This window comes from Camelina sativa, chromosome 11 (assembly GCF_030686135.1).
Source record: "Camelina sativa cultivar CO46 ecotype springtype chromosome 11, ASM3068613v1".
NCBI lineage: Eukaryota > Viridiplantae > Streptophyta > Magnoliopsida > Brassicales > Brassicaceae > Camelina > Camelina sativa.
In genome coordinates, this window is record NC_141890.1 from 7,676,177 (window position 1) to 7,701,224 (window position 25,048).

General features: G+C 36.9%; 7 protein-coding genes across 11 annotated transcripts; 4 read left to right on the forward strand and 3 right to left on the reverse strand.

Annotated features, from left to right (window-relative positions):
- The first annotated feature begins 701 nt into the window (after window positions 1–701).
- Window positions 702–3,028, forward strand: LOC104722390 (beta-carotene 3-hydroxylase 1, chloroplastic). The gene is made up of 7 exons (XM_010440537.3): window positions 702–1,341; window positions 1,447–1,506; window positions 1,602–1,673; window positions 1,754–1,888; window positions 2,334–2,459; window positions 2,597–2,653; window positions 2,756–3,028. The coding sequence occupies exons 1-7, from the start codon at window positions 955–957 to the stop codon at window positions 2,852–2,854; spliced, it is 936 nt and encodes a 311-aa protein (XP_010438839.1). The 5' UTR covers window positions 702–954; the 3' UTR covers window positions 2,855–3,028.
- A 1,524-nt stretch (window positions 3,029–4,552) lies between these two features.
- LOC104722395 (uncharacterized) lies at window positions 4,553–6,685 on the forward strand. Its single transcript, XM_010440540.3, has 2 exons — window positions 4,553–5,035; window positions 5,599–6,685. Exon 2 carries the CDS (start codon window positions 5,835–5,837, stop codon window positions 6,423–6,425), a length of 591 nt encoding a protein of 196 aa, XP_010438842.2. The 5' UTR covers window positions 4,553–5,035; window positions 5,599–5,834; the 3' UTR covers window positions 6,426–6,685.
- A 58-nt stretch (window positions 6,686–6,743) lies between these two features.
- Window positions 6,744–9,100, reverse strand: LOC104722393 (deSI-like protein At4g17486). Of its 3 annotated transcripts, none has more exons than XM_010440539.3 (5): window positions 8,526–9,100; window positions 8,270–8,435; window positions 7,420–7,681; window positions 7,262–7,329; window positions 6,744–7,167 (listed from the first exon to the last, which is right to left on the reverse strand). In XM_010440539.3, exons 2-5 carry the CDS (start codon window positions 8,402–8,404, stop codon window positions 6,877–6,879), a joined length of 756 nt encoding a protein of 251 aa, XP_010438841.1. In that variant the 5' UTR covers window positions 8,405–8,435; window positions 8,526–9,100; the 3' UTR covers window positions 6,744–6,876. The 3 variants fall into 3 exon arrangements, with proteins under 3 accessions (XP_010438841.1, XP_087331401.1, XP_087331402.1); XM_087475275.1 differs by having other exon boundaries at window positions 8,672–8,947; XM_087475276.1 differs by having other exon boundaries at window positions 8,181–8,435; window positions 8,526–8,873.
- Window positions 9,101–9,427: 327 nt separating this feature from the next.
- On the forward strand, window positions 9,428–11,295 carry LOC104722392 (uncharacterized). Its single transcript, XM_010440538.3, has 2 exons — window positions 9,428–9,742; window positions 10,261–11,295. The coding sequence occupies exon 2, from the start codon at window positions 10,510–10,512 to the stop codon at window positions 11,089–11,091; it is 582 nt and encodes a 193-aa protein (XP_010438840.3). The 5' UTR covers window positions 9,428–9,742; window positions 10,261–10,509; the 3' UTR covers window positions 11,092–11,295.
- A 13-nt stretch (window positions 11,296–11,308) lies between these two features.
- LOC104722396 (uncharacterized) lies at window positions 11,309–13,483 on the reverse strand. Of its 3 annotated transcripts, none has more exons than XM_010440542.3 (4): window positions 13,018–13,483; window positions 12,115–12,376; window positions 11,955–12,022; window positions 11,309–11,854 (listed from the first exon to the last, which is right to left on the reverse strand). In XM_010440542.3, exons 1-4 carry the CDS (start codon window positions 13,150–13,152, stop codon window positions 11,552–11,554), a joined length of 768 nt encoding a protein of 255 aa, XP_010438844.1. In that variant the 5' UTR covers window positions 13,153–13,483; the 3' UTR covers window positions 11,309–11,551. The 3 variants fall into 3 exon arrangements, with proteins under 3 accessions (XP_010438844.1, XP_087331399.1, XP_087331400.1); XM_087475273.1 differs by having other exon boundaries at window positions 12,115–12,756; window positions 13,018–13,411; XM_087475274.1 differs by having other exon boundaries at window positions 13,270–13,402.
- Window positions 13,484–15,431: 1,948 nt separating this feature from the next.
- On the forward strand, window positions 15,432–17,845 carry LOC104722397 (protochlorophyllide-dependent translocon component 52, chloroplastic). The gene is made up of 7 exons (XM_010440543.2): window positions 15,432–16,011; window positions 16,158–16,345; window positions 16,438–16,523; window positions 16,606–16,790; window positions 16,886–17,074; window positions 17,167–17,357; window positions 17,455–17,845. Exons 1-7 carry the CDS (start codon window positions 15,493–15,495, stop codon window positions 17,708–17,710), a joined length of 1,614 nt encoding a protein of 537 aa, XP_010438845.2. The 5' UTR covers window positions 15,432–15,492; the 3' UTR covers window positions 17,711–17,845.
- A 347-nt stretch (window positions 17,846–18,192) lies between these two features.
- Window positions 18,193–22,470, reverse strand: LOC104722398 (uncharacterized). The gene is made up of 4 exons (XM_010440544.3): window positions 21,844–22,470; window positions 21,174–21,429; window positions 19,699–21,056; window positions 18,193–19,601 (listed from the first exon to the last, which is right to left on the reverse strand). The coding sequence occupies exons 2-4, from the start codon at window positions 21,399–21,401 to the stop codon at window positions 18,533–18,535; spliced, it is 2,655 nt and encodes an 884-aa protein (XP_010438846.2). The 5' UTR covers window positions 21,402–21,429; window positions 21,844–22,470; the 3' UTR covers window positions 18,193–18,532.
- Window positions 22,471–25,048: the final 2,578 nt, after the last annotated feature.

Below are 25,048 nucleotides of genomic sequence, written 5' to 3' on the forward strand. Positions count from 1 at the left end.
TCTCATATTTCATTATCGCTGTTTCTGTGCTTTTACGTTTATGCCATTTCGACCCACATTTAGAGGGCCAGTCCAAATATCTTAAGAATTACATCATATGATATCGAAAACAAAATGACGTTATTGAAGAAAAACGGAGATAAATAAACAATGTCACATGGAATACACGGAACTATAACAACCATGGCACAAGTCTCCACATGTAGTGATGTAGCGTCCTAAACACATCCACACTCCTCAAAATGAAAAATCTCTACTTATAGGAAAAACAAATCCAAACTAGTGTAGAAACAGCACTTAACCGAACAATTGACAGTAATTCTACTAGTTTTCAACTTACGTTCACGCTTTCTATTTACTATCTTTTTACTAACAAACTAAAATAATCATATATAAAATCAAATTTATGTGATTTCATACTAAGCATGGTTAAGTCTTTTAACATATTTGAACTAAAAATCTGGAAATTAATAAAGATAACAAAAGTGTCTTTAGGTCAAAATTCTTTTTTTTTTTTTTCAAGATGGAAATAAAAATCCAAAGAAATCTAATTACAATATAGAAAAAAATCAATCGAATAAACAAATGATAAGAAAGTAACCGAACAAATTGTTTCGAGTAGGGGCAATAATGTAAAACTGATGAGAAAAAGGTGAGGTGGGGTAGGATTAGTCGATGAAAAAAATACTAGAGGGCAATTTAAGTCACACGAAACTAAATCGTCCTTCACTTGTAATTTTGCTTTATTTTAATAAGAGAGAGAGAGAGAGGGAGAGAGAGAGGACTCAACAAAATAATTAATAATTTTCGAAAAAAGCATAAAAAGAGAGCGAGAGAGCAATTTTGCCCAATTCCAAAAGAGATTTGTGGCCTCACTTTGCATTTAACACCACATCTCTCTCTCTCTCTCTCTATCGCATCAACACAAAGGTCCCTTCCTCTCTCTCAATTTCCATGGCGGCAGGACTCTCAACCGCCGTTACATTCAAACCACTCCTCCGCTCTTTCTCCTCCTCCGGATTCCGCCTCCATCACCCGAAATCCGCTTCCTTATTATCATCCCTTCCTCCTCCGTCTCTCCGATTCAAAGGCTTCTCGGTCTGTTACGTCGTCGAGGAACGGAGACAGAGCTCTCCGATTGAGAACGACGAGCGGCCAGAGGAGAGCACGAGCTCGACAACCGCCATAGACGCCGAGTACCTGGCGCTGCGTTTGGCGGAGAAATTGGAGAGGAAGAAGTCGGAGAGGTTCACTTATCTAATCGCTGCTGTGTTGTCTAGCTTCGGTATCACTTCCATGGCTGTTATGGCTGTTTACTACAGATTCTCTTGGCAAATGGAGGTATAACAATCCAAAATTCTCGTTTCTTAGCTATTTATTTGATTCGATTTCAGAAAAAAAAAAAAAAAAAAAAAACTCATAATCGTTTGGTTTGCGATAATTTAGGGAGGTGAGATCTCAATGCTGGAGATGTTTGGTACATTTGCTTTATCTGTTGGTGCGGCTGTAAGTGTTTTCAATATCTCTCATCCATCCCTGATTCATACATAAAACAAGTTTTTGGCTGAGATTTTTTTTTTTATTATTTGAATTGGATTCAGGTTGGTATGGAGTTTTGGGCTAGATGGGCTCACAGAGCTTTATGGCATGCTTCTCTATGGAACATGCATGAGGTAGTTTGCTCTATTTCTCTATATTTATTCTTTATCTTCATATAAATTTTTCTCAAACCGTCTAAATTTGGTTTTGTTAGTCGCATCACAAACCAAGAGAAGGACCATTTGAGTTAAACGATGTGTTCGCTATAGTAAACGCAGTTCCTGCGATTGGTCTGCTCTCATATGGATTCTTCAATAAAGGACTCGTTCCTGGTCTCTGCTTTGGCGCCGTAAGTCTTTAAGTCCTCTCTCTCTCTCTCTCTCATTGGTCTTGAATCTTTGACTCTATATTGGTTAGTTACTTAAGCCCAATTTGTTTATACTACTATAGTACTAGTATTAGTTTAAAACACTATAGTAATCAATTAGGATTTATTGATAGTTAAGGACCCATCCCATACCATAATAGTAGGAATTTTTCTTTTATTACCCTCTCGATTGGTGGACTGAGAGAGATCATACGTTAAAAACGAATTTAATTTAAACGTATCTATGTATCAGGATTTTGTGTCGCTCTCCCATTATTTGTATTTTTTTTTTTTATAATTTAAGTGGATACTACATGTGATGACAATTGACTATTTTGGCTGCATTAACGCTAAATGACCTGTTGGCTTAATTTAGCTCTTACAAGTCGTTGTTGTTCTTGTTGTTCTTGTCTCGTCCGCGAAACAGGGGTTAGGAATAACGGTGTTTGGGATCGCATACATGTTTGTCCACGATGGTCTGGTGCACAAGCGCTTCCCTGTAGGTCCAATAGCCGACGTCCCTTACTTACGAAAAGTCGCCGCCGCTCATCAGGTAACGTAATCCAATCCTTTCCCAAAATAGTAATCTTTTATTTTCATATTTTATTTCACTATTAATGTGTTAGCTCACAACTACTAGTACTAGATTGGTGGTAATTATTAATGGTCTCGTGTATGGTTACGTTGCAGCTACATCACACGGACAAATTCAATGGTGTACCATATGGACTGTTTCTTGGACCCATGGCAAGTTTCTCGATTTGCCTGTATTCTTCTTAATCTTCTTGATATTGTTCTTGGTTCTTTTCTAATAATTCGATTTTGTGTTTTGAATTGGTGGTGATTCAGGAACTGGAAGAAGTCGGAGGAAATGAAGAGTTAGATAAAGAGATTAGTCGGAGAATCAAGTCTTACAAAAAGAGCTTAGGTTCCGGGTCGAGTTCTTGACTATAAAAAAAAACAAGTCCCAATTTTTGTTTTGTCCCTCTGTCATGATCATCTGAAGACGGTCTATGTTGATAAATCAATCTTCTTTTTTTTTTTTTTTTTTTTTTTTTTGCCAGCATAAATCAATCATATATGCAGATTTTGATTTTAATGAAATATTTATTTTAACAGAAATTAATCCAATAATAATAATTAGCCTTGGTGTAAGAAAAGCAATAGCTTGTGTGTATGGCTTAAAAACCATTGTATATCTATCGTCTCTACATTGTTTAAATTGCTCAACTGAAACCTTATATGAAACATGACTAACGCAAATCTTTAAAGTACAAAATCTTTTGCTTATTATAACCAGCAAATATTCATCAAGTCAAGTGCTTCTTATCTGTATCTGATAAGTCCAAATGACATACATATACACCTAGATTGATGTTTATGGACTTTTCTTCTTCACGTAAATTAATATTTGCACTATATACGCTTACGTTCACAATATGGCCGCTTCTTCGCGAGATCTCGCGGAAGTTAATGGACGCCCTGGTCGCGTTGCGTGTAAGAACATAAATCAGAATTATAAAACAAAAAATAAAGATTGCAGCTAGCATTCTCTTGATGTATATCATCATATAGTTGAAGAGTTTTTATGATACTGCTCGTTGTACCATATAAAAAAACATGTTCATTTTAAAGAGAAAATTGTGAGAAATTGAGAATCAAAGTGGTTGTGACACGTACGTAAACGCTTTTTACAAAACTCACTTCTTAAATAATATGAAAAGGATGTGTGGTTTGCCATATCAAATATATTGGTACTCAAACAATATGGACGGCCTGTGGACGGCTCGAGTTCTAATATAGAAAACTACTTGGCGGGTGAGATCATATATAAAAGAGAAATGACTTTTAAAGGAAAAGTTATTGAAACGTGTTTACGTGTTGCGAGCCTGTCCAATATATCTCACTTCTGACTTCACTAAGTGGATACACCACAACATTTCCTCATGCACTCACCAAATGGTCCAATTTACTAAGTGGAAGTTATTATGTGCACTCCTACGACACTATCCAATTAAATCCCAAGAGATAAGGAAAAAAGACCTATTTGATTATCTTTAATGGGTTTCTTAAGAGTTATCTGGAAAGAATTTTAGAGTTAATTAAAAGTGCTTTGTCGCCGAAAGGCATGTGATGGTCTCACGACTCTCACCTTTGTCATCGATCTCTCTCCATCCTTTACATCTCTGTATACTCTATGAGGATGAGGTGGCGTGGAGGCCTAATTAGAGAAGGACACATAAGTGCAATAGAGAAGTCGATCATAGCTTTCTATTTACACAAATAGTAAGTTCTGTACGCTTTTGGCGAATAAGATCGAATAATAACCGTTAATCCACTAATCAATCCATTATCACACATTCCCTTTATTATATAACTTTTCGTTGTTTTATATCATTATTGTAAAGTCAAGATGCATTCGTGGACGAATGCTATCAATTGTGGCCACTCCACCAACTAAAATGACGATAATTATTTTTAACCTAACCAAAATGACGATTATGTGATTATCCCAATACGAAAAAAAAATTATACTAGTATATAAAAAACTATAGAAGGTAATATAAAACTAACGCGTTTTGCAATGTCCATATCCAAATGACATATAAGGTTAAGCTACGTGTCCCATTTTGCTACGTGTCTTAGGCACACTTAAAGCTTAAGTCCACTGAAAAAAAAAAAGAAGCAAAAATCAATACAAAAAAAAGGAAAAAAGAAAAAGAAGAGAAAGAAAAAAACTCAACGCATTCGTGATGCATGCATTAATTTGGTTTCTAAGTAGGGGATCGAAATCTCAGTCAAGCTAGCTAGTATTCATACCCATATCATAATCTAAAGACTGTTAATAATTGTGTAACTTGTGTTACACAACAACGCTATCAGAGCCGGTTCATAGTATAAATTTGGTCGCAAGCAAACAAAAAAAAAAAAAACATAAAACATCATTTGTCACGTGTCTTTTTATGATTGGATGATAGATAACAAGTCGGCCTACGTTACCTGAACTAATCTAGTTTTCTTCTGGATCTCCAGACAGCTAAGTACAGACAGTAGTATCATCTCTCTGTACTGTCCGATTAAATTGGTGGAGTTCTTTTGAGGCATTTGCTTCTATGCCACTTTTAAGAGGTTTGGATCCAATTTCTTCATCATCTTTTTTTGCTCTTTGTATAATTTTCTAATCGAATTGACTTCTTTTTTTTTTTTGTAAAAGTTTTTATTTCGATTAGCTTTTCATTTGTTCCTCAGATTTAATGCTCAATCATGGGTTTAAGCCTAGTTAGACGATTGAATTATGATGCACCATAAGTTTCTGAGGCAGATCTGGTCTCTGTTTTCATTCATTAGTTAATACTCAGCCATCTTGTTTCACTTACGCACTATGATTTGGTTTAGCTGATGATTCTTGAGGGTTTAATGATATGATTGTTGAAGTTCTTGGCTCTATTGGCAATAAGGGTTTCAATATTCATTGAAATGATCAGGCTTTTAGCTTGTGTGATGTATCTTCTTCTATCTTGGGTTGTTGTTGAAATACAACTGGCATGTTTTGCATATACTACTGTTAGCTTCTACAAGTTTGAATGCTATTTTTTTTTGGCTGTTGCTTTAAGATTGATGTTAAGCATCATAGGCTTCTGTGTTTCTCCTTTTGCAACTTTAAGCTATTAATCATGTGATCGTCAATGCAGTAAAATGGGAGAGTCTACGGGGTGTGGGAAAGGAGGAGTAATGATCCCAAATGTTAAGTCTGCAAATTCTTATAACTGCCTCTCCCTTTAGTTGTCTCCTTTTGTTTCTGTTTGGGATTGTGTTGTCCGCACCATGAGGTATTCCTATATACCAGAGTGGTTCTATAGTCTTTGAAATCCTCTCAAGACAGCGAGTTTAGGTGCATTTTCTTTAGTTAGAATTATAGCAAGCAATAATGGATCATCATACGGTGTGCAAGCAGCAAGTTCAGCCTGTCGTTAGGAAAGCTAAGAAGAAACATGTTAAAGATGAATTTGATCGTGTCAAACAAGCTGAGAAGAAAAAGAGACGTCTGGAGAAAGCTCTTGCTACTTCTGCAGCCATCCGGGCTGAGCTTGAGAAGAAGAAGCAGAAGAGATTGGAAGAACAACAAAGGTTAGATGAAGAAGGGGCTGCCATTGCTGAGGCTGTTGCTCTTCACGTCCTACTGGGCGAAGAAGACTCTGATGATTCATCTCCTCGAGTCATGCTTAGCGAGGAAAAGGGTTTCACAGTGGATCTGTTTAGAGATGAAAGGACCAGCTTTGCTCCTCGCCAAAGATGCGCTAGCTATGTAGTTATAGGAGGAATTGAGTTTGTGTCAAACGGTTATGGACTAGGAGATAGTAACTGGTCAGTGTCATATAAGCCTTTCGTGAAGGATGTTTGGGATAACAACATGGGAATATCTGCGGATTTGATTGCTGCTCAGGCTGTTTCATCACTACAGATTTCTGAGAACGCTGATGAGAACTCTCTTTTCTTTGAAACAATGTTCCGGGGATGACAACTGCCATGATCCCAATTGCTAAGAGAACTGTTTGCTATGATAGAAGTAAGTAACTTTTTCTGTAATCTAGAAACCCTTATTGAGTGAAAAATATTTCATGTGTATCTTTTTATGTTAGACCAGCTGAGAAGATGACATCTTCTGCTGCTTTCTCTCTCTGTAATTTTTTGCGTTCTAAGTTGTATACAGCATACATTTTGAATCTCTGTCACTAGCTAGATTCAATCACAAATTATAGTGTATTGAGACTAATAAAACCTTTCGATCGATATGAATATATCAAGATTTGCGAGTAATAACGTGACGAGTATGATCTTAACAAAAGCACACGCTGATATAAAAATTTGGAAAAAATGATGGGTTCAACGTTGATACAAAGTAAAGATTACAGAACGGGAGAATAGTGCTGAGAATACACAGTTAACCATATGCATTGCGATGATTGCTACTAAAACAGTAGAACATCAGAGTCCCTGCTTTGTTTTTTCTGATTGGTGATTGCATGGTTTGCATCTTCATCTTTGTGCCCTATCTCTGTACTTGTGGAGGGTTTGGCAGTGTTAAGTATGCCTTTGAACCAACTACCTTGCAGTTTGAAGTTCCCATTATCTGAATTGTTGAGAGTTCCGGTTCGCTGTGGAGAGCCATTGGACCCATTGGTCACGTTCGAGGTAACATTTGAGAGGAAGCGATAAGCCACTTTACTAGCTGACACAAGTTCTGTTTTGGCTTGCTTCATCTGCATATTCCCAAGTTTACAAGATTTAAACACCCATATAACGTTGCATTTAGGTTCCAAATAAGCAAAATGAAAGACAAGAGAGAGAACCCACCCGCATTGCCGTGTTTCCTGCCACTTCCAAGGCTGTGTCACCAGCATTGGCAAAACGATTCACCCAACCTATTAAGAGACAGAACCCAAGCAGTCACATAAGTCTCGACGGCCAACACAAACACACACCCTGATTACCAAACAAAAAAAGGCTTTTACCTGGGATCTTTGGCACACCAAGCTTGTCACAGAGTAAATCGCAGAAGTGATTGCAGTTTTTTGACAACAAATCATAAGTGTGTCCTGGCCATTCCCTGCTGAGCTCACGCAACATCTGATTCACCATGAAGATTGTGCAATCTGTCTTCCCAAGGACAATTTTCTCACGATAAGTGTACATTGGATTCTTGCCACTGGGACAGCTGAACACACCAGTTCCTTGTTCACAATACCCGTAAGACCATTCATCATCTCCATATACCTGAACAAAAATTCATCAAAGATGTTAGTCAATAGTCATCTAAAAAGGCACAAGAAAATAACAAAAACCATGAACAACAACAATAATCCTATGTTCTAATACTTATACAGACCTAAGACATAGACTTGGATAACCCTAAAGTCAAGCACTGGTAGTTTTGTTGATTTAGTAGTACACACCAAATTCTCTAACTCGACCAAATTGCCATGACTCAAATGGGAAAGTGTTATATTTGTCCAAGTCAAAAGATCAATTGGAAGTAAACGTAAGCCATCATTGATTTTGTCAAGTCTCTAGAGATCCCTTTGTCAACATATCCTATAAAAGGTTACCAAAAAGTACTAGGAAACACAAGATCCTTCCTTAAGTGGAGAGAAGCAAAAAGGGAACTTAATCTCCAGATCTTACTCGAGACCATTGATCTAGAACCTCACAACAGATCAAACCAAAAAAATCCAGAATGCATCGTTTGCACATACATACACACACAAACACATACCAGAGTAAACAAAAACAAGGCAGAGTGATCATCGATCGATACATAGACACGAAGATCAGAAGCAGTAGAGAGAGAGAGAGTGAGAGTACCTGAAGAGCGCTGTGGAATATACCGCCTAGACCGATCCCGTCTTTAAAGAACCTATTGATCTGAACAATGGTGTTGTTAGTCTTCTCAGATCCACTGTTGGTCACATCGTATATGTGAAGAACAACCTCCGTCATTGATTCTCTCTCTCTCTCTCTCTCTCTTTACCTGAAAACACGAACGAAACCCTAATTACTACCAAAATCGAGTTCGCGGATTCTATCTAATATTAGCTTAAGGAAACCAGATGAATCGTACCAAATCCACTTGCGTTCAACGAATCCAACTACTACTTAGATCTTCCCCAGAAACGACTCAAAAAAAAAAAAGCGAAATTAAGTTTGATCTTATCTTCTCCTCTCCAGATTTCTCAATTTCAGACGTAGGAGGAGGAGATGAAGAACCTGGTGCGGCGGTGGTGGTGGTGGTGGTGGTGGTGGTGGGATCGGAGAATGACACTATTACCCTCGCCTTTCTTGTGCAATTGCTACTTTACGAGCTCCTGTGTTAATTCGTTGTTTACAACTTAAGCACGCACATATATTTTCGTGTATTATGAACACGAATAACACGAATCATTAAACTATAAATATGTCGGTCAAGATTAAACAACCTGTCAACCTTTTTTAAAACTTCTTTCTTTTTTAACATCTCTTTAGTTCATTTTAGATAAACGTTTTAGATTTTTAACAAGTGTCCTAATGAAAATATATTAAAGTTCTGCTGCCAAAGGGGGAAAAAAAAAAGAGAAGAAAATATTATCAAGATTAGATATAATGACTGTAGTAAGATCAAAATCTTAATGGTGGATGGAGGTGATTTCTTGGTGATTTATTTGTCCAAATTCGAAAATGTATGGGTCATTTCTTGGTGGTTGAATGGGGATGCTCAAATCACAAATCTTAATCAATAACTTTGAATGCAGATTAAGCAAGTCCTTATTTTTAATTAATAGTTAGAGGGAAAAAAAAATTATAAACCTTTTATATTGTAATTTTAACACGACATTTGTACATTTTGGGCCTGAATCAATTTGTATTTAGTTAATATAAATCTACAGGCTGAGGCTACTTACTGCATTGGAAGAATCTAACGGCTGATAATAGCTCCGTTACGAACGCTGGGGTCCCCACAAAGACACGAGTAGAGAAGAAGAAGTCGCACCGGCCAAAAGAACTAGAAGTCTCAAAGTCGCAATTGATTCCTTATTGACACGTGTCCTGTTTTCATTAGTAGACGCGCTACGTTTCTTCTACTATTATCTATCTCTTCTCCTCTCTCGTCTTCTTCGTCTCTTTCTTTTTTAATACTTACGATCTCTATCTCTTAAAAATCTCTCTGTCTCTCTCTCTGTCTCTCTTTGTCTGAATCCAAACAGCAACTTTACTTCCTGCGTTTTGGTTTCTCTTTCTAAATTATCCGATTAAAACTAGAGGTGTTCTTTGAGGCAGCTGCTTCTATGTTATATTGCAGAGGTTTGGATCCAATCCATTTTCTTCATCATAATCTTCAATTTCCATAGATTTGTTAATCTTTGAATAAAATTGATCTCACGAGAAAATTCGATCAGCTTCATTTGTTCACCTGAATCCATGCTAATTATTGGTTTCAAACCTTATTAGTTGTGTAATTGTTGTTGTATTAAATTTGATGTTAAATTTTTTGATCTGGTCTCTCTATAGGTTAAGTTTTTTGATCCGAGACAGATCTGGTCTCTCTATAGGTTGTTTTGGTGTAATTTGATCCATTAGTTCTAGTTGAGTTGCTTGTTGAGGATTACGACATGTCGTGACATTTTCTGTAGAATTGACTGTTTCTGTTGAGTCCCTGCTTATGCGGTGGTTAGCTTGTTACAACTTTGAATGATAGTATTGTTTTAGCCTAAGGCTTATGCTTTTGCTTTAAGATTTGATGGTATGCATAAGGCTTGTGTGTTTCATCATTGCGCAACTTTTTTGTTAAAACTAATCAAGTAGTAATTTTTCAAATGCAGAAAATGGGAGAGTTTAAGGGGTGCGGGAATGTTAGACGAATGATTCCAAAGGATAAGTCTGCAAATTCTTATAACGTCTCCCTTCTCTTGTCTCCTGTTGTCTCTGTTTGGGATTGTATCGTCCGCACCATGAGGTATTCCTATATACCAGAGTGGGTGTAGTTCTTTCTTGAGACACCTCTACGACAATCGAGAGAGTTTAGGTGCAGTTATTTTAGTTAGACTTATATATTTATATAGCAAGCAATAATGGATCATCATACGGTGTGCAAGCAGCAAGTTCAGCCTGTCGTTAGGAAAGCTAAGAAGAAACATGGTAAAGATGAATTTGATCGTATCAAACAAGCCGAGAAGAAGAAGAGACGTTTGGAGAAAGCTCTTGCTACTTCTGCAGCCATCCGGGCTGAGCTTGAAAAGAAGAAGCAGAAGAGATTGGAAGAACAACAAAGGTTAGATGAAGAAGGGGCTGCCATTGCTGAGGCTGTTGCTCTTCACGTCCTCCTGGGCGAAGAAGACTCTGATGATTCATCTCCGGTCAATATTGGCCGCCAAGGAAAAGGTTTCAAGATGGATCTGTTTAGAGATGAAAAAAGCAACCTTCTTCCTCGCCAAAGCTGCGCTAGCTATGCGGTTCAAGGGATTGGGTTTATGTCAAGTGGTTATGGCTATGGCCTTGGAGACAGTCATTGGTCGCCATTCACGAGGGAGTCTTGGGATAACAACATGGGCATATCAGCTGATTTGATTGCTGCTCAGGCTGTCTCATCGCTGCAGATATCTGAAAACGCTGACGGGAACGCCTTTGTGTTTAATGGGATGTTCCGGGGATGAAGATCCCATGATTCCAGATGTGATTTCTACAATAACCCTTTCTTATGGTATAAGTTATGAATTGTTGTTTAATTCAGAAGCCCTTCTTTGTGTTGTCGCTTCGGTGTGAATGCTCTGCTGTTGTTAGATACTGTACTCTGTTTGCTTTCCATGTAAACTTTATACTTACGTTTTGAAAATCTATTCATATCTGAATTGCAGCCATCCTTTATCAGAATTTCTTAACAAACAACGTCACTATACTCTTATGCATATATGCTCAAACTTTCTTGGTACTTGCTGGTAACAACATGTTGAAATTTACCTTCCTAATAAAATCACACGTTATGCTGAAAAGAGAGAGAAATGGTTTCCAGTGGCGGTACAAAGTAATGGATATAGTGATTCACATTTGGATAGGTGGAGGATATACAGTTAACCGAATGCATTTTGGTACTGTGGTGGTGGATCAGTACAGTTGCTACTGAAATAGTAGAACATCAGAGTCCCTGGTTTGTTTTTTCTGATTCGTGATTATGTGGTTTGGATCTTCCTCTTTGTTCCCTATCTCTGTACTGGTGGAGGGTTTGGCAGTATTAAGTAGCCCTTTCAACCAACTACCTTGCAGTCTAAAGTTCCCGTTGTCTGAATTGTTGAGAGTTCCCGATCGTTGTGGAGATCCATTGGAGCCATTTGAACCATTGGTTATGTTCGAGGTAACATTTGAAAGGAAGCGATAAGCCACTTTACTAGCTGACACAAGTTCAGTTTTGGCTTGCTTTACCTGCAAAAAGTATCCCAGTTCACAAGGATTTAACATCCATAAGCATTCAAGGTGTAAGAAAGAAGCAGCATGGGCAAACCAAAAAGAGAGAGAAACCCACCCGCATAGCTGTGTTTCCTGCCACTTCCAAGGCTGTGTCACCAGCATTGGCAAAACGATTCACCCAACCTGTTAAGAGACAGAACCCAAGCCAGTCACATAAGTCATGACGGCCAACATAAACACACACACCCTGATTACCAAAAAGAAAATGGCTTTACCTGGGATCTTTGGCACACCAAGCTTGTCACAGAGTAAATCGCAGAAGTGATTGCAATTTTTTGACAGCAAATCATAAGTGTGTCCTGGCCATTCCCTGCTGAGTTCACGCAACATTTGATTCACCATGAAGGGTGTGCAATCTGTCTTTCCAAGAACAATTTTCTCACGATACGTGTACATTGGATTCTTGCCACTAGGACAGCTGAATACACCAGTTCCTTGTTCACAATACCCGTACGACCATTCATCATTACCATATACCTGCCCAAATTCATAAGGAGATGTCAGCTAATTACTCTTCCCTGCATATCAACAGTCAATCTAAAAAAGGCACAAGAAAATAACAAAACCATGAAAAGAAAGTCAAAATAAAACGTTATATGCTCTCATAAAGGCCTAAGACACAGAACCACTAATGGTAAACCTAAATTAAATCGTTGATACATCACTGGATTATACAATTTTCTGTGGCTTTCTTCACAGTCAGAGGGGTAGTTTCTAAGTTTGTCATGACTCAATTGTGAAAGTGGTCTTTGCAATTAGCTTTGCCTAGATCAAGTCTCTAGAGAGCCATTCACGAGTTTATCGCACCCATTCTCCAAGAAAAAAAAAAGTTTCCAAAATTACTAGGATAGGAGACCCTGTGTGAAAAAGAAAAGAAAGCTTTAAGTTCAAGATCTTATAGATACCTATAAGAACCACAAAACCATCAAACTAGAGCCACAGAGATCAAATTAAAAGTATCACGCCGTCAAATTCTTCATCATTTACACATAACACATAATTAGAAACCACAAATCCACTCGTATAACGTAAAACCAAGCAGAGACATCACCGATACATGTGCGGATGTAAAATTGAGAGACTAAAGAAGAAGATCAGAAGCAGTAGAGTGGTAGTACCTGAATAGCGCTGTGGAATATACCGCCTAGACCGATCCCATCCTTAAAGAACCTATTGATCTGAACAATGGTGTTGTTAGTCTTCTCCGATCCACTGTTGGTCACATCGTATATGTGCAGAACAACCTCCGCCATTGATCCTCTCTCTCTTAACAAGAAAAAAAAAAAGAACCCTAACTACTACCAAATCGAGGTCGCTGATTCTTGCAATAGCTTTTGGTGAAGAAGAAACTACCAAAAGAGAACTCGTACCAAATCCAAATACTTGAAGATCTCTACGAAATGACGATACACATAACGACTTCGTTTTTTTAAAAGATTTTGCTCGATCTAAAGCGTGACAAGTTCGATTCGAGTTTGGTTTATCTTCTTCTCAAGATTTTTTTTTAATTTTTCAGTTTCAGACGTGGGGAAATTGAAGAAACTGATGCGGCGGTGGTGGTGGGGTTCCCGTGAAATGACTCTTATGCCCTCGCTTTTTTCTATGGTTCAGGTAAGCGACGTCGTTTTTGCATACTCAACCGACACTTTCTCTTTCAATTCAGTTGAACCGGTTTAGATTTACCAGACAATCATACTACATTACTACTCTATCCCTCATAATCTGGTTTTGAATTAAGATGTTCACAGACCTTTTAACATCTATATCAAATGTACATGTGAGATGATGCAACCACTCATAAGAAATTTTTGGAAGTTCAAATTTGACATACATCAAAAAACTTTGATAACCAAATAATTAAAAGCATAGGATATGTTACTTTCCAAATTTCCAACAATATGGGAAATGTCATAAGCCCTCAAATGTGTTCTATAGAAAACAAATGATGTCCACATTAAAAAAAAAAATAGAGAAATTATCATACTTTGGATCAAATTAAACGATATCACCATGTCCTTAAAGTTTAACATAAATATCAAATTGATTCATATAAAGTTTATTGATAGCCTTATAAATAGGATAAACAAAAAAGCTTTAACATTTTGGTACATATGAGATGATGCAACCATTCATAGAAATCTTTAGAATTTAAAATTTGACATACATCAAAAAGGTTGGGTAACCAAATAATTAAAAACATAGGATATGCTGCATTCCAAATTTCCAACAATATGGGAAATGTCATAAGCCCTCGAATGTGTTATAAAGAAACCTAATGATGGCCACATTAAAAAATACAGAAATTAGGGGAAATGATCATACTTTGTACAAATTAACGATATCATCATGTTTTAAAGTATAAATCAATATATATATATATATAATATGGATCTATCATATGATGTAAGTGTTCTTGTATTGGTTTTGTATAAAAATATATATAAACTATGCTGATCCTTTTCTAGTTCACTTTTGTTACATTTTGAACTTAATTCTTTTATAGGTCACCATTTTCAATATCGAATTTATTTTTGAAAATTTACAAAAATAATATTTAAAACACATATGATAATTTGTTCAACTGGCCTATATATTTAACATGACCTATTATTATTATCATGAACAACATAATAACTTGTTTTAACTTAAACTTATATATCCATTTTCTAGTAAGTTTTGTTTGTTTTTCAAATATCAAATTATAACATATCAAAAATATACAATTTATTTGGCTAAAGCTGTAACTTCGGAGACATATTTAGAGATTGAAAAATATAATGATGAAAAAGAGTATACGTTTTTTGGATTATACAAACTAAAAAACTTATACTTTATAGTATAAATGATAATATACTATATTTACATGGATGATAATATAAATGCCTAATGGGTTTAGTTTATAGTATAAATTTTCCAATTTTAGGAAACAAAAAAAGTGATTTTAGCTTAACATTTCACTAAATTGTAATACAAATATTCAAATAATCATTTACTATTTTGATTAATGGGTGATCATATGATCTTATGGTCATATAGACCAATTGTATTCGGAAGAAAAATAAAGAATACTTATCTTATAATAAAAATGATTTTTAATTCAAAAAGGTTACATATACTGTATGATATATATATATATATTTTTTTGTTTTTATCCAAAATATGGCTAGTTCACAAAACGACACAAAAATTAATGTGTCAAATTTGAAATTCATGTGTTTTTGTAATAGCTAAAATTTAAAAAAAAAAAAAAAAAGTAAATTTAATTTTATCACTAAGAAAAAATAATCACATCATGATCTTATATTTGGAAAATATGAAAAGAGTATTTCCAACAATGATACATCAACATACATATTTTAATATTATTAAGCATGTGATGTGATGGTATTAAATCATCAAGATTCATGATCTTCAGTTTTTACTTTGTACTCTTTTCCCGCTATTAATATGAACCGTTGGATGACGCCAGAAGAGAAAAAAAATCTGAACCGTTGGATTGGATTTATATATTAATTTTATCAACTACAAAAATGTATTTATAAGAAGAAGACTTTTTTCCATTTTTCATCTCTCGCGTTGTCACCACACACGCCATGGAAGCTGCTCTTGCTCCATGCGCTGTTCCATCCTCTCGAATCCTCAGAACCAAACATCGATTCAGATGTTCCTTCTCCAATCCAAAACTACCCATTCTTCCTAATTCCCTAATCATCCGCGGCAAACCAAGTCGGTTTACAACCTCAGTATCATCACCAACGTCATCATCAACCGCTACACCAACGAATTCGCCGCCGGAATCTGACACCGGATTCGAATCCGGGTCGGATAAGTTCGACTGGTACGCTAATTGGTACCCGGTGATGCCAATTTGCGATCTTGACAAGAAGGTTCCACATGGGAAGAAAGTTATGGGGATTGATTTGGTGGTTTGGTGGGACAGGAACGAGAAGCTATGGAAAGTGATGGATGATGCTTGTCCTCATCGTCTTGCTCCTTTGTCTGATGGAAGGATTGATCAATCTGGGAGGTTGCAGTGTGTTTACCATGGTTGGTGTTTTAATGGATCCGGTGACTGTAAACTCATTCCTCAAGCTCCTCTTGATGGACCTCCGGTATACACATTAGCTCTTATCTCATTTTCCTTGATTTTGGTACGACTGGTTTAGCTAATGAGATGGGTTTATAATGGAACATATAAAGTTTAAGTCTTTTTTGGTTTAGATCAATGATGAGATTGTTTTGGTAATGCAAAAATCAGGTTCACACTTTCAAGCAAGCTTGTGTAGCTGTTTATCCAAGTATTGTGCAGCATGACATCATTTGGTTTTGGCCTAACAGTGATCCAAAGTTTAAAAACATTGCTGAAACCAACAAGCCTCCTTACATCCCAGAGTTAGAAGACCCATCATTCACTAAGTTGATGGGTAATCGTGATATTCCTTATGGGTAAATACGTGTTTGCATTCTTCATTCTCTGTCTCGCTACTATAATTGGGTTTTCACATCATTTCAACAAGAAACTTTGTGTAATCTTTCAGGTACGATGTGTTGGTGGAAAACCTCATGGATCCGGCTCATGTTCCCTATGCACATTATGGACTGATGCGGCTTCCAACCCCAAAAGGCAAATCATAAGTTGCATTTTCAAACAGTCTATATCTGATATGTTTTAGATCCATGTACCAACTTTTCAGACTATTTTGCAGAGAAGATTGACAGAGAAGGGGGAAGACCACTCGAAATTAACGTTAAGAAACAAGACAGCAAAGGGTTCTTTTCAAAACAAGAATGGGGTTATTCTAATTTTATTGCACCATGTGTCTATCGCTCTTCCTCAGACCCTCTACCGGAGCAGGAAAATGAGTATCCTGCACCAGCTGCATCTGATAAGGTCATATAGATTTTACGGCAAATGAACATTTTGTCTGGCTTTTCTTGTTTAGAATCACGTGTTTTATTTACCAAACCGTATGGTTCTGTATCCAGGCGGCATCCTCAAAGCGCAGGTTGTCTTTGATCTTTATATGTATTCCGGTCAGCCCAGGTCGCAGTAGGCTGATATGGACGTTCCCGAGGAATTTTGGTGTATTTATTGATAAGATTGTACCTAGATGGATGTTCCACATTGGTCAAAACACAATTCTAGACTCAGATTTGCACCTCCTTCATGTTGAGGTAATTCCAAGTCCATCTTAGACACACACTGTTTTGAGTAGAGAGTGATCAATGAACTGTGCTGATTTGTATGTTGTAACGTATGTGTGCAGGAGCGGAAGATACTGGAGAGGGGCCCTAAAAACTGGCAAAAAGTTTGCTTTATCCCAACGAAATCAGACGCCAATGTGGTTACATTCAGGAGATGGTTTAACAAGTATAGCAATGCTCACGTCGACTGGAGAGGAAAGTATGATCCATCTCTTCTTCCTCCTACGCCTCCTAGAGAACAGCTCTTCGACAGGTTACTTTATCTCCCTTGTGAGTTTTGATGACTAACTAGTTCTAAACATCCTAACAATAAAAGTTGTGTGTTTCTTCTCCCTACATGATTTTTTCAGGTATTGGTCGCATGTTCAGAACTGCAGCAGCTGCAAGAAAGCTCACATATATCTCAATGCGCTAGAGGTGATCTTACAAATCGCATCTGTTGCGATGATCGGAATTATGGCTGTGATGAAGCAAACCGCATTGTCAAATGTGGCAAGAATTGCGGTGCTTGTGGCGGCTATTTTAAGTTTTGCGACTTCGAAGTGGCTATCACACTTCATTTACAAGACATTCCATTACCATGACTACAACCATGCTCTTGTTTGAAATGGATATTTGTGTACGTTTACACTCTATGAATATATTCAGTCCACATGGTGTATATAATACTCGGACAGAAACTAAATTGTGAATCTGTCCTTTTACTACAATTCTAGAGAAGAGAAGTATACAATTGCTGAAGTCATACACCCGAAAAACTATCGGTTTAGATTGATCTGCTCGGTAAATATTTGTTTGACGCATTCTACCAGTTTCTGGTATCAACTCTACGTATTTGTTTCATGTTCTAAATTTATTTTGATTTTAGCGTCTACATTAAAGAATGGACAACCTGATTCTTACAATTACATCACAAAAGACGAATGTGTCAGTAGATCAGTTAAAGTGGACCAGTATTTCCACTGTCTCAACTTTTAGCCCTTTCCTTCTGCACTTTGGTAATTGTGTTCGTTTCATGATCTGTGTACAGTTTTGGACATGTAACTCCAGTTTTATGTATGCGTCATTGTCCCAATAAAATCATCGTATACGTCCGTCTCAAACAACACGTGATCATTTATTTTGGAAGATAAGGCCTGAGCATCCAAGCTTTGGCCGAAAAAAAACAAAAAAAAATGCAGAAAGATTTCATTTTTTTTCTTCTTCTACAAAAACTACTTTCCAAGAAAGGAAAAGAAAAGAGCAGTGAACAAACACAGCAACAAAATCTAAAAGCCCTCTTGAGGAAAACTCTAAGCCCTAACCAAGAAGAAAACCACCATAATCACCAGGCATCTTCTGCATCCCTAAAACTCTGGTTTTGCCCCAAACACCAAAAGATGAAAAAGAGAATCTACCAAAACCCAAAAACTGTTATATCTTATTGTGTTATGACGCTCCATTGTTGTCATTGTTGATGGAAACAACAGAATGTTGTTGTTGTTGTTGTTGTTGTTCTGCGTTTAATCTGAACCGTCGGATGTTATCACCGTCATCTTCCATTGCCTCCAAACGCCGAGGCGGATGAGGAGGTCGGTGCACCATCTCATACCTGTTCCCATTCTTCTCCTCCTCCGCTCCCTCATATTTACACCCACCTCCTCGACTTCCCCCACCATCACCAAACCTCCTATTGTTATTATTATGGCGCATAAATGGTCTGAAGTGATTGTTTTCCGAATTCACCCTTCTAATATTGTCAAATCTTTGCTCTGGTCTAAAACTCCTTCCTGGCGGGGATTTTCTTCCCCTCAAGTTGTTGTGATGATTCTCCCCACCACCATCATTGTTTCTGCCATCGAAAAACCTTGAGTTTCGCTGGTTTCTTGGCGGCGACATGAATCCCATCTCTTGATCCACCGGAAACCGTTTCTGAAACGGCATCCTCACTCTCTCCATCCTGTTTTCATCGCCCCTGAACCCAGGAGGAGATCTGTTCCGCCCGTTCCATGAGCCTGGGGAACGGCTTCTGGACCTGGACCGTGATTGGGGATCATGCATTCTCCTGAAGACAGGAGGGGAGTTGCTTCTGTCTCTCCTATTGTTCATCCGGTTGTTGTGCATGCGACTTGGATAGTCATTAGCATCACCCGGAGGGAAGGGACGATCTACGCCTCTGAAATCCCGAGTCCCGCCACCATCTGGAAACCTACTGAACCGACCCCGGTATCCTCCATTTGAGAACTGCCTACGTACATAGCCATGTGGGCCTGGACCTGGACCTGGCTGATCAAAGCCATTCATCATAACTCGGTCATCCTCAGCAGTTTTATGACGCGGACGTCCAAAACCGTATGGACCACCTTTGTAAATAGGTGGGGAAAAGCGACGCTTGGTATTCCAGCCGCCATATTGTCCTCTCACAGGACTTCTGCTTCGCATAGGCATCCCTGATCTGTCTCTCCCAAATTTATTTGGACCAACGTCCCTCTCATTTGACTCTTCGTAATTATAAGGCCTGAAACAGGGAAACCACTTTAATTAGCAAAAGAACCAATACTCAGTTATCATTAAAGAAGGAAATGAGATAAATAGGTTCAGCAGAAGTAACTTGCCTTCTCCTTTGGATACTTTCATGTGAGGGTAACTCTTTGTATTGTTTTGACCCGAAGCTCCTTGACGGAGAAGATCCTTTGGAATGAGAATCATTCATGCAAACAACTACATGCTTCTCTACATCACTACTTCCTTCACGCACATTGCCAGAATCACACTTGACAGCTACACACTTTGTCTCTGGCAAGATTCCCTTCTCAACGTCCTCTAGCTTATTCTCATTACTTTCAGCCAAAGAGTAGAACCGCTCATTCTCTGGCTCAGAGCCATAATCCACTTGTTCAACATCTCCACTATCACCCTCGTTTTCTTCCCAAGGGTAAGGTTCCCTCAACTCTCCATCCTCAAACTGGGAATCATAACCAGATTGGCATTCCTTCCCATTTCGAGTAGAGGCTTCAGCCTTTGCCCCAGACGGTGATGGAGAATTCATGTGCACATCTGATGCAATCAGGCCTGCCGCGTAGTCCTTACCACCATCAACATGTCCATTCTCTGTAACAGATTCAGTGACTTCTCCATCAGAATATCTTCGGGTTACTTTATCAACTACATCACAAGGTTGACCCCACGCATCTGTTGGAAGGTTTAAATCCCAGTGTAATCTATCATCTGTAAGGCATTCAGTGCTCTTACCCTTTCCAGTGCGCTCATCATCAGATAAATTCTCTGACACAGTGGCAGTTTCACTCTGAGGTGCTAAATTTCCGCTATCATCTGCTTCCATAGTTTCTTTTGGCCTTTCTGTTGAGGATTCATTTGAAATAGCAATGCTGATGTTCTGAGCTTCTATCATACCACTAGATGCTACAATACTATGATGCTCTTCACTCAGATCAGCAGTCGAAGCATTACCCAAAGTATCAATCAGAACTTTTTGAGGCACTAAGATTTCGCTCTTGCCTTCCCCAACTTTGTCACTGGATTCAATCGTAGTATCTTTCCCAGAGACATCAACAGTGCCAGATGATGAATCATTACCTTCCACATGAGCAGATAAGGTCAAACCATCTTGCTGCTGAACAGGTTCAACAGGCTGACCGTCTACTAGGGATGCAATATCACTACTCATACCACTACTGCAAGCAACTTCTGCAAGTATCTTAATACCAGAGAAGTCATGACTGCTGCAATCGGGCTTATCATCGGAGATTTCTTCTGTTTTCCGTCCCATTAGATTAGGGTTCAACCTAGAAACAGGCAGAGCATGGTTGATCTCTGCACGATGCTGCGAGCCTTCGCCACGAGCAGAGGACTTTTTCAAAGGTGATGGAGGGGGAACCATAAACCTCCGTTTCTTAATTGGAACATGCTCTACTCTTTCTGCGAAATGCTGGCCTAGAACAGAAACGCCAAGCTGCCATCATCGAAAGAATCAAGCATTAGAAGAAAAAGAAAAAAAAGAAACCAAAAACATTCCTTAAGAATCAGGGAAGATAAAGAGTACAAAATGGGAGAAGAAACTGAGGATAACCTTTTCCGATTCTGAATCCCCTTCTGGTGCTGCACCAGCGGAACTTTTGTTTTCTGTCTCAATATCTGGGGCTGCAGCTCGTGCAACTTGTTTCTTAGTACGCCTAGTGGAACTCCTACTACCTTTGGCCACCACTTTCCAAGGAAGACCAGTATCAATGGTAGCCTTAACCTCAACACTGCCAATGCTTGTCATAGTTTTAGTGCAGTCCCATCCACGTCGGTTCATAAATCTTTTAGTGCGGTGTAATCGTCACCTGAAAGTAACAATTTCCGTAAGCAAGCCATAAAAACAACACAAGCCATGGAAATCTTCAACTAAGACAGCAGAGAAAAAAACAAAGGGACGATCCACGAATCTCCATCAGCCAAGACATCTTTCGTTGGATCGGAAAAAATCAGGTCTTTTAGGACACTCCTAAATCTATAAGGTAGAAAAAAGATCTCAGATTTGAGAGTCCACTAGCTCAGAACCAATACAAGAGTTTCCCGACTAATGATCGATTGAGCTTTTAGCGATCCGTCGATCCTCTTGAGTAATCAGTAAAAAAAAAGGAAGCAAGATCTCGCCGTAGCCGACATATAACAAAGATCTCTCCTCATCGTGTGGAACACATGAATCAAAAAAACCATAATAGAAGAAAGAGCAAGGAGCTAGGGTTTTCATATACCTGTCGACCAAAAACTGTTAATAATCAAAACACCAAAACCGCCATCGATGAGATATCAGATCAGATCAGATCAAAAAACTCCTTCCAACAGACACAAATCTTAATCGCTCAAAACGACCCCGCCTTCACAACTTCTTCTTTCCTCGATTTATATGATAAAATTACCAAACAAAGTGCCCTCAAGTCTCGAATCAAAACTCCACAGGAAGAAAGATCGCGCGAATCAAAAGAAACTGGTGAGAATCCGGAGATTAAAATACAAAGCAGTGAAGAATCTCTCCTCTAAGAGATATAATATAGAAAGAGGCGGCGAAGCTAGGTCTCCCTTCTTCTTTTCTTCTTTTCTTCTTCTTCTTCTTCACACAGAGCACACGATTATAATATTATTAATAATAATTTATTTTTTCTTCTCTCAATGGGATGGATGAACAGCGCAGAGCCCTCGTGCCCTATCACCACGTATTTATCATCTTCAATAAACCGACAATACCCTCCATTGTAATTATTAATTACGGGTTTTTGCCATCTCAATTTGGGCCCTTTCTTTTTTTTTTTTTTTTTTTTTTCCATTTTTCTTTTTGGGCGATCAACAACCTTTTCTTTTCTAGGGTTAAATTCATCATATTTGTTTCCTCTTCTTCTAACTCTTCTTTTTATCCCACCTTTTTGGCCCTTTATGCTTTACGTACGTATGCCAATATATATATATATACCCTCCTCCAAACCATTACAATATAACGCGACTTTTTTTTTTGATAAATCCTATCGGCTGATCGGCTGATCCAGTCAGCCTCGATAGAAACGCACTGAAGTGTTTTAAAGTGGACTTCTCTTCGAAAGGCCATCATAATGTTTGTCTCTTGAATGCTTTCCGACTAATATTAGGGGATAGTGAAACTGCTTTCATTTCTGACTACCAGGTAAACCAATTGGGCCAAGGCCCAACTGACAGACTTCCCACACAACTATGATTTTTGTTTTCAGGATGGATTGAACCTGGGTTAATTCCTTTCAACCTTTCCCCAATTCTTCCGTACTGGTAGATCACAGCTGTGCGGGCTATATAAACTGGTTAGACAACTATAAAATAATAATATATATATCTAATATATATATATATATATAATCTAATATATATATATATATATATATATGACATGGCCAGATATTTTTATTTGTGAGGAGATTGTTGTTTTTTTGGGTGCTAAAATAGACAACCATGAGATAAGATTTGAAATGCTTGATATTTATTATTAATAAAGTAGGGTTTTGGATCGTTTAAATAAGTTTTTTTTTTCTCATATGATCTGTAAAATCTTTTAATGTGCATGTTTCAAATTTATGTAAACAAAGATAACTACTATGATTTGATACCATCAAATTATCAAGAAACAGTAGGGTAAAAGGGAAATTGTCTTGGAGAAGAGAAGACAGAGATGTGATCCACTAGAGTCAAAATACTCACTGGATGATATTTTTTTTGTATCTTAATGGGCTTTGTATTATTAACGTTTCTTCCACGGCAATAACCCCCACCCAATCTTTATTACAGAGTCAAGAAGATTCCTTTTCACTAATTGAGCAATTCCAATTTTTGCTTCTAAGTGGGGTATAAATTCTTAATCACATCACCAGGAAAGACACCATATATTTACTAAAGCTCCCAACTCAAGCATTCTATTATAAAACCCATTATTCTAATTACAAACTTAAGACGCTATGTTAACTTTTGATTCCATCTTGTATATTTTATAGTTCAATAATAATTAACCGGTCCCTAAAAACGATGAAACTCTAAAGTTTAAGTACCATACATTCTTATCCGAGAATCTTTACTAATAAAAATTAAGAGCTAAACTCCTAAGCCCATCCACATAGGATTTTAAACAACTAATAAAAATTTGATATATCACTTATTAACATTTTATACAATTTCCAGAATTTTCTATATTAAAAATTATTTTAAATAACCTATCATGATTTGACATGTCATTCATTAACATTTTTTAAATTTACAGAATTTTTTAGAAAAAGGAAAATTTTAAATTTATGAAAATAAAAAAACTAAGCACAATATCCCACATCGGCTAGAAATTTTTTAGACAATAGTTCAGAACCAGTATAAATAAGATTAATATGTTTCCAACAACGAATGAGCAGGAAAGCTTGATTTATCAGGCGTCCAAGTTTAAAAGTTTTATTTGGTTTGATCTGGTTTTTTATTTGATCAAATTAAAACTTTAAACAGTTTCAAAAAAAAATTATAATATTTAAAAAATTTTAAATTTTAAATATTATAAATATTGAAACTTTTAAAAGTTCTTAGCTTTTAAAAAGTTTTAAAATATTATAAGTTTTAAATTTTAAAAGTTTAAAATATTATAAATATTGAAACTTTTTAACAGGTTCAAATTTTATATTTCGAAACCTTTTAAAATTTTAAAATATTATAAATATTGATGTAATACATAAATTATCTTATTTATCTACGTTTTTTTATTTCTTATGAGCTGTAAAACATATTTTTGTGTATGATTTTATAGATGAGTTGATATTCTTTCATTAATTTTTTATTTTTATCTTATTTTTTATTTTTATGAGAAAAGAAATGATTTTGTTCTTGGAGTTTGATGGGTTAACAACTTGTGTGGTAGTCTAAAAAGAATGTTTTTCAGTGGAAGAATGTGAAGAAGTTGATGAGGAAGAAGAATAAAAAGAGTATAACGAAAAACCAGACGGTAAAAGTAACGATGACAATTACCACAAAATTTGACAATGAAAATGACAAGAAAGAATATGAAGAATAAGACAACATGAAATAAAAAAACACGAAAACATAGGTCATACCGATCAATTAAATATGAAAACAAGTTAAATTCATGATGATAAAATTGTTCCGTTTTTCTGGTGGTCAAAAAAATTGTTTAGGATATGTGAGGTCATCAGTTTAATTCGCCTCGCCTCGACGTCGAGTTAAATTGATGATTTTTTTATCAGATTTGATTTTATAACACAACTGATTTTTATATTTTAAAAAAATGTGTATCTGAATTTTTTTTTCCTAATACTAATTTAAATTTTTTTATAAAATATAATATTTTATTACCATCATCAATTATATATAATTTTCATCAAAATATATCAAATAACGCGTGGTTCAAAACCTAGTACCTTAAAAGAAACCATAAGTTATCCACATTAATTA

Coding starts and splice junctions, on each gene's coding strand:
- LOC104722398 (XM_010440544.3), bottom strand. CDS start 21,401: ATGAACCGACGTGGATGGGACTGCACTAAAACTATGACAAGCATTGGC. Junction 21,057..21,173: donor GGGATTCAGAATCGGAAAAG/GTTATCCTCAGT, acceptor CGATGATGGCAG/CTTGGCGTTTCTGTTCTAGG. Junction 19,602..19,698: donor GAAAGTATCCAAAGGAGAAG/GCAAGTTACTTC, acceptor TCCCTGTTTCAG/GCCTTATAATTACGAAGAGT.
- LOC104722397 (XM_010440543.2), top strand. CDS start 15,493: ATGGAAGCTGCTCTTGCTCCATGCGCTGTTCCATCCTCTCGAATCCTC. Junction 16,524..16,605: donor GCGGCTTCCAACCCCAAAAG/GCAAATCATAAG, acceptor ACTATTTTGCAG/AGAAGATTGACAGAGAAGGG. Junction 17,075..17,166: donor TGCACCTCCTTCATGTTGAG/GTAATTCCAAGT, acceptor GTATGTGTGCAG/GAGCGGAAGATACTGGAGAG.
- LOC104722395 (XM_010440540.3), top strand. CDS start 5,835: ATGGATCATCATACGGTGTGCAAGCAGCAAGTTCAGCCTGTCGTTAGG.
- LOC104722393 (XM_010440539.3), bottom strand. CDS start 8,404: ATGACGGAGGTTGTTCTTCACATATACGATGTGACCAACAGTGGATCT. Junction 7,330..7,419: donor TGGTGTGCCAAAGATCCCAG/GTAAAAGCCTTT, acceptor GTCTCTTAATAG/GTTGGGTGAATCGTTTTGCC. Junction 7,168..7,261: donor CAGGAAACACGGCAATGCGG/GTGGGTTCTCTC, acceptor GGGAATATGCAG/ATGAAGCAAGCCAAAACAGA.
- LOC104722396 (XM_010440542.3), bottom strand. CDS start 13,152: ATGGCGGAGGTTGTTCTGCACATATACGATGTGACCAACAGTGGATCG. Junction 12,377..13,017: donor TATTCCACAGCGCTATTCAG/GTACTACCACTC, acceptor GAATTTGGGCAG/GTATATGGTAATGATGAATG. Junction 12,023..12,114: donor TGGTGTGCCAAAGATCCCAG/GTAAAGCCATTT, acceptor GTCTCTTAACAG/GTTGGGTGAATCGTTTTGCC.
- LOC104722390 (XM_010440537.3), top strand. CDS start 955: ATGGCGGCAGGACTCTCAACCGCCGTTACATTCAAACCACTCCTCCGC. Junction 1,507..1,601: donor CTTTATCTGTTGGTGCGGCT/GTAAGTGTTTTC, acceptor AATTGGATTCAG/GTTGGTATGGAGTTTTGGGC. Junction 2,460..2,596: donor AAGTCGCCGCCGCTCATCAG/GTAACGTAATCC, acceptor GTTACGTTGCAG/CTACATCACACGGACAAATT.
- LOC104722392 (XM_010440538.3), top strand. CDS start 10,510: ATGGATCATCATACGGTGTGCAAGCAGCAAGTTCAGCCTGTCGTTAGG.